This window comes from Rutilus rutilus (genome assembly GCF_951802725.1).
Source record: "Rutilus rutilus genome assembly, chromosome: 15".
NCBI classification, from domain to species: Eukaryota; Metazoa; Chordata; class Actinopteri; order Cypriniformes; family Leuciscidae; genus Rutilus; species Rutilus rutilus.
In genome coordinates this window covers 25,532,229-25,538,766 of record NC_140220.1, presented here as the reverse complement: position 1 = coordinate 25,538,766, position 6,538 = coordinate 25,532,229, and the positions used below count along the sequence as shown (strand labels likewise).

Genomic DNA, 6,538 nt, shown 5'->3' with positions numbered 1-6,538 from the left:
GTCAAAGACGTCATGCTGTCTTCCATTTCTTCAAAACTGCTGAGGACTTGTATGATATCACAGTTCAGACGAGTGACTGAATAGCTCTGGACTGGAGTGGACATGACAGCTTCTTTTGGAAAACATTTACTGGAAATAAAAAACTACACTTCTAAAATGTCTTTAGAATTTGTTTAAGCTGCACTGCTCATATATGTAGACTATTTAAAAGACAATACAAATTTTTACATAATGAATATTGTTACAAACTTTTTATTTGAATTCAATTAAATAAACACTTCAGTTAATCTCCATTTATCAATCTCCATTTATTAAGTAAAAATAAATAAATTCCAAGGTAGCATTCAATTAATAATTGTGTAATTCAATTATAAGCACTTATATATATAAGTATATAGGCCATATATATAGCATACTGCTCCGAGATCATGGATATATTTATATATCATTTAAACATTTAACAATAATATTACAATATAACAATATTTAATCTGTTAACTTGAATCCTAATATAGAAAAATGCCTTATTTCAGCCACCACACCCCCTAAAAAAAAATTATATTAGAGAAAATAGAGAAATTACAGGTCATTGCTACAGTAGCCTCTAAATATGAATAGGCCTACATGTGTGTGGTGTTACAAAACGCATCATGAGTAAATAAATAAATAAACGTAAATAGAAATGTAATGATTTATACGAAACAGGGAGAAAAACGGGATGCTATTAAAGAAAATCACGAGTCCCTTGCATTGAGGATTACAAGTCCCACCATTCAACGCGCGCTGTTGTTGCGCATGCGCAAATCAATTTCGAAACCTCCTGTGCTGCTAGTCGAAAGTCAGAGGCAACTATTTCACCCTAATTCGTGCTTTTGTATCTAGTGTGCAGAAATGGCAGCTAGATATGACAGAGCTATAACAGTTTTCTCTCCTGATGGTCACCTGTTTCAGGTGGAATATGCTCAGGAAGCAGTAAAGAAGGGCTCCACAGCTGTGAGTGTGTTTATATGGTTAACGTTATATTTGAGCCGCAGCTTTAGCTCAGTGGCTAACTGCTACACAAATATACTCTCAAAATGTGTTGATATATGATTATTGTGAACAAGTGCTTGATATAGGAATAAACACTGTGATTGATTAAGACTGTTTTGAAGCAGCTGGGGTGTTCGCTTATTTGGTAGCAATTGTATTGACACGTTAGCTAAGCGTGACTTGCATGTTGCGGCTAATATTAGCATGGGCTATCCTGATTTTAAACTAGATATATTATTTGATTCGCTTTATTTTGATCATATATGTATGTAAATGCGTTTCAAATGCTGCACTAGTACACTACTACTAAAAGAAAAACAATTAACTTAACTAATATGAGTTTTAAACATTTTTGCCAAGTAAATGATCAATGAAGTTACAGCTCCAGTAACTGGCTTTACTAGATGCATTTCAAACGTCACGACTGTTGAAATATCCCTAAATAATTTAATGGCAATTTAATATTTGATGTTTGGTATTACGTTTTATTGTGCTTCTGCGTACAGTTGTATGATTCATGTAGTTTCATTTTTAAGACCGTGTAGGGTAATGGCCAAAATTTCCGGTAGAGGGCGATGTGCCCATAGCTAAGGTTTAGACATAGTGAAAATAAAAGTTGTGCATCCATACTAAATTAGTTTCTTGTCTGTAAAAGTTACCAGTATTCAGATATTATTATTATTATTCTTTTTTTAAACTAACTGTGAACTATTTTTGCACATCTAAGGTTGGAATCAGGGGTAAGGATATTGTTGTCCTGGGTGTTGAGAAGAAGTCAGTGGCAAAGCTGCAGGAGGAGAGGACAGTCAGGAAGATATGTGCTCTGGATGAGCATGTGTGCATGGCCTTTGCAGGTAAGATTCATTATTCTGTGTGTATAATCAATGCCATGAAGGGATAGTTCTGTCATTATAATGTTTATCAGTAACCATTCACTTTAATTGTATGGAAACAGATGCCCTGAAAGATTAACTTTTTGTGATTTAACCCTTTCAACTGGTGCCACTTGATAATTAATTAAAAACCACTGACTTGATAGAATAGGTGGTGTTTATAAGTTTATAAAATGGACTCTACAGTGCATATAGGTGATCCTAGCATGATTTTACATTTGAATGTGTGCTTTCCAGGTCTGACTGCAGATGCCAGGATTGTCATCAACAGAGCTAGAGTAGAGTGCCAGAGCCACAGACTCACAGTGGAGGACCCAGTTACTGTGGAGTACATCACCCGCTATATCGCCACACTCAAACAGGTATCCTAACATACCCTCATCCAGTTGACACACAGGCCATTTAAAGGGATAGTCCACTCACAATCTAGACCTGTATGACTTACGGCGCTGATCCACTTTTGCGACGCGACTGTCGCGTGGTGTCGCGGCGCCTCCCCACATTGGTACGTTGATGGGCGTTTACCGCTATGGGCGTGGTTTTGACCGAGCGGGAAATGTAGCATATTAGAACAGAGGACCTGCGAGAGACTTCCCTCCGTCTCCATATGCTCTACTTCTATTGGATAGTCACGTCGCGTTTAACGGAATTAATTTGCATAAAGATGGGCATCGGCCAGCTTTTTGACGCACAGCATTTTTCCAAATGAAGCGCCACCTTCCCGGAATGCTTTGCGGGCGCGTCAAAGTCGCTTGACGTCACCCATTGGAATATAGTGGAGAGCGGCGCGACAGAAGTGTTTTGTTTGGACACCAGTTTTCTTAAGAATACTTTATTTTGTGTTCAGAAGTAAGTCATACAGGTTTTAGAATGACATGAGGGAGAGTTATGGCTGCATTACTCTCAGGTAGCCAAGGACTGCCCAAGAGGACCGAAATGCAAAGCAGCCAATCACAGTTAATTTTGTTCCATGACATGTTTAGGGGGCGTGAAAATATAAAGTCAATGTCCCTACGTTAGCAGACCGGCATGCGTCTAATAAATGATTAATTCAAGATAAATTGTTTCCCATTTTGTGTGCCTTAGCCTCATGCCCTCAGATCGTTGGCTGAACGTCTGATGCATGATTTAGGAAAAATCGAATTGTAATTTTTTTTCCTGATAAAAATTGTGTTTGAGATATTTGAACAAAATAGTAAATATTACTATTGTAATATTTGACTGTAAAATAAAAAGTATTAAAAAAAAATATATTTTTATTTTTATTTTACAGTACACCTGTAAAATCACAATACTGACATTCATGGATGTCTTAATTTATTGATTTTCATACGTTAAACCATCAAGCTTGGCGCAAAACAGTAGGATGTCCTTAAAGCTTTTCTTTTGTTGACAACAGCTGGTTTGTGTGGAAAAGAACACAGTGCCACGCTTCACTCTGAAGCACGCCGCGGATATATTTAATTAAATCGCAGCCTTTTGTATTTCATCACAGTAAGCCATATCACGATTTCAGTTTTATTTCGATTAATCATGCAGCCCTAGGGTAAGAAAATAATGGATTTACAGAGTTTAATGACACTGTTACAATATTTTGCCATCTGTATTCATTGTGCTTTCTTATTGTGCAACAGCGCTACACTCAAAGCAATGGACGCCGTCCCTTTGGTATCTCGGCTCTAATCGTTGGCTTCGACTATGATGGGACTCCACGTCTATATCAGACAGACCCCTCTGGAACATACCATGCATGGAAGGTAAAGTGGGAGCAGTTTGTTTCCACAATGTTCAGATGTTACCCATTTTGCCACCGTATTGACCCTCTTCTCACCTGTGCTATCAGGCAAACGCTATTGGGCGCAGTGCGAAGACGGTGAGGGAGTTTTTGGAGAAAAACTACACAGACGAAGCCATTGCTAGTGATAACGATGCCATCAAATTGGCCATCAAAGCCTTACTAGAGGTAAACACCATGTCACCACAGTTACATGCATGGCAAACACGCTCATATCATAAAGTTGACAGGATGTAACATGTTTGCTGAGGCAATTTTAAATGATCTGTGCTGCACAGGTTGTGCAATCCGGGGGCAAGAACATCGAGCTGGCTGTGATCCGGAGAAACCAGCCCCTAAAGGTATTACATTTGATTTATGATTTTTTTTTTTGTATATTCATTCGTTTACAATCGTCTTGATGCAACATTCTTGTCATCCATTTAACATCGGAACTGTCTCAGTAATCCGTCACATGACACATTTGTACAAATTCCACCCCTCTCTCCTTTCACAGATTCTGGAGTCCAAAGAGATTGAGACGCTGGTCGCCGAAATAGAGAAGGAGAAAGAGGAGGAGGCAGAGAAGAAAAAGCAGAAGAAGTCATCGTAAATCACTCATGTGAATGTGTAGTTTTGTTTATACGGGCAGAAGCACTTGGCTCAGGCCCTTCACTGTACCCTCTCCCTTCCTGCATCTCATCCGTTAAGAGCACAGTCTCTCAGTCTTCTGCTGAACCCACAGCATGCATGAATATGCTTTTGTTCCAGGAAATATTTTTCAAAATCTAAGTAATAAAAACATGTTTAGGGTTGGGAGTTACAAACTGGCCACAGTATGTCCTGGTCAGTTTTCACTCTTATGTAAAGCTGCTCTCTAACACCACTGAGAATTCTGGGGGAATGTGCTCTGACTGATGTTTCCTAATAAACTCTTTTGGTTTGTACCAATGGACTGTTGTCTTTCTATTGTCATATTTATCACAAAAAAACATTCAAATAAGACTGGTGAGACAGCATTAGGTCTGTGATTAGACACTATGGATTGAGGTCACTTTTATTTGACAGTAGTACTTGAACTACCAACCTTTACTAAAGAACCTAGCCAGTTGCTTTAAGGTCTAAATCCATGATGAAAGACGTATATATGTGTGTCTGTAGGGTTAAAAATTTGGGGCCAGTAAGTTATATATATATATTTTTTTAATACATTTTTACATAAAGTTGATCAAAAGTGACAGTAAATACTTTTTCATTATTACACACACACACAAAGCTTTTTCAAACAGTCCATTTTAACTTTCTTCAAAGAATCCTGAAAAAGTATCACGGTTTAGACAAAAATATAAAGCAGAACAACAGCTCTTGAGCAGCAAATCAGCTTAGAATGATTTCTGAAGGATGGTGTGACGAAGACTGAAAATTCAGCTTTGCCGTTAAAAGAATAAATTGCATTTTAAAATATATTACAATAGAAAACGTTTTTAATCTATTAATATTGTACTGTTAAACACACAATATACTGTATGTATATATGTGTGTGTCTGTGTAGTGTTTTAAACATTTAAATAAAGAAAACGACTCCACACAGATTGTAAATAAACCATTTGGGAAATTTTCAAATGCAAAATATGCTTATTTTGTGAACACCATAAGAAAATCAGTTTGAAACCATCCTGTAATTTCAATTTATTCTCTGAAGTGAGTGCTAGATCTGTCAATATTTACAATCAATCATTGACACATATCTGACTCTATTGAACCAAACTGAGTAACAGTAACAAGGAAAACATATTTTGTCATCAAATGAAAGGATATGCATGCAAACCAACACCTCTGAACATACCAATCCAAATTCCTTGATTGAACTCCAGAATCATTGATGATTGAAAATGAAAATAAATGATCAGAATCACACATTGAATTGCAATATCAGATGATTCTGAATTAACACGCACATTTTTTTCATGTTGTGTGAGAATAACGGACGCGTTTAATTCGGGCAGTTCGTCTATGACCCACAGTTTTACCTCAGCTAACCTCTTCAGGGACCAGTCTCGTCCGAATATGGGTTTAGCACTCGAGTTTCAAAGCTGTTTACAATGTTCAGCTGTTCTGCCTGAGAGGAGTTTTGGAGCGGTTTGGGATGGAAAATGATTGTGTGCCCAAGTGTATGAATGGAGACTAGGCCTGTACTATGGCAAGCCGTTTTGACTTTTAATCTTTCCCAGGATATGAATTCTTGATATCAACAATTCAATTTTCACTAGTTAAAATGCTAATTCTTGATATCAGGAATTACATTTCCACTAGTAAAAATGTTGATTCTTGATATCTGTAATTGTATTTTCACTAGTTAAATGTCACCATACGTAGACAAGAATTGATTTCTTATTAGTTGAAATTCCAATTTCAGATTTCACAGAAATAGGCTACTAGTAAAAAAACTTTTTTATATATCAATAATTATGTGGTTACTAGTGCAAATGTCTGTTCTTGATATCAACAATTGAATTGCTATAGTAAAAATGTTCATTTTTTATATAATTAATTTGATTGTCACTATAGTGACAATGTTAGTTTCTGACATCATGAATGTGATTGCAGTAAGATAGCCATTTTAGATATCTGAAATTGCTCTCCTAATTTTTGATATCAATACATTTTCAGATATCAGAAATAACAAATGTAACATGTTGAAATAAATGTACAGATATCAAGAATTAACATTCCAACTAGTGACAACTGAATCCTTGATATCAGGAATTTATATAGTAACAAAGTAATTATTGATATAAAAAATGATGGTTTTTCTAGTAAGAATTGCATTTCTGATATG

At 36.4% G+C, this 6,538-nt stretch overlaps 1 protein-coding gene across 1 annotated transcript; it reads left to right on the top strand.

Annotated features, from left to right (window-relative positions):
* Positions 1-752: 752 nt before the first annotated feature.
* On the top strand, positions 753-4,646 carry psma8 (proteasome 20S subunit alpha 8). Its single transcript, XM_084432480.1, has 7 exons — positions 753-993; positions 1,760-1,886; positions 2,163-2,287; positions 3,560-3,682; positions 3,769-3,888; positions 3,999-4,061; positions 4,217-4,646. The coding sequence occupies exons 1-7, from the start codon at positions 892-894 to the stop codon at positions 4,310-4,312; spliced, it is 756 nt and encodes a 251-aa protein (XP_084288606.1). The 5' UTR covers positions 753-891; the 3' UTR covers positions 4,313-4,646.
* Positions 4,647-6,538: the final 1,892 nt, after the last annotated feature.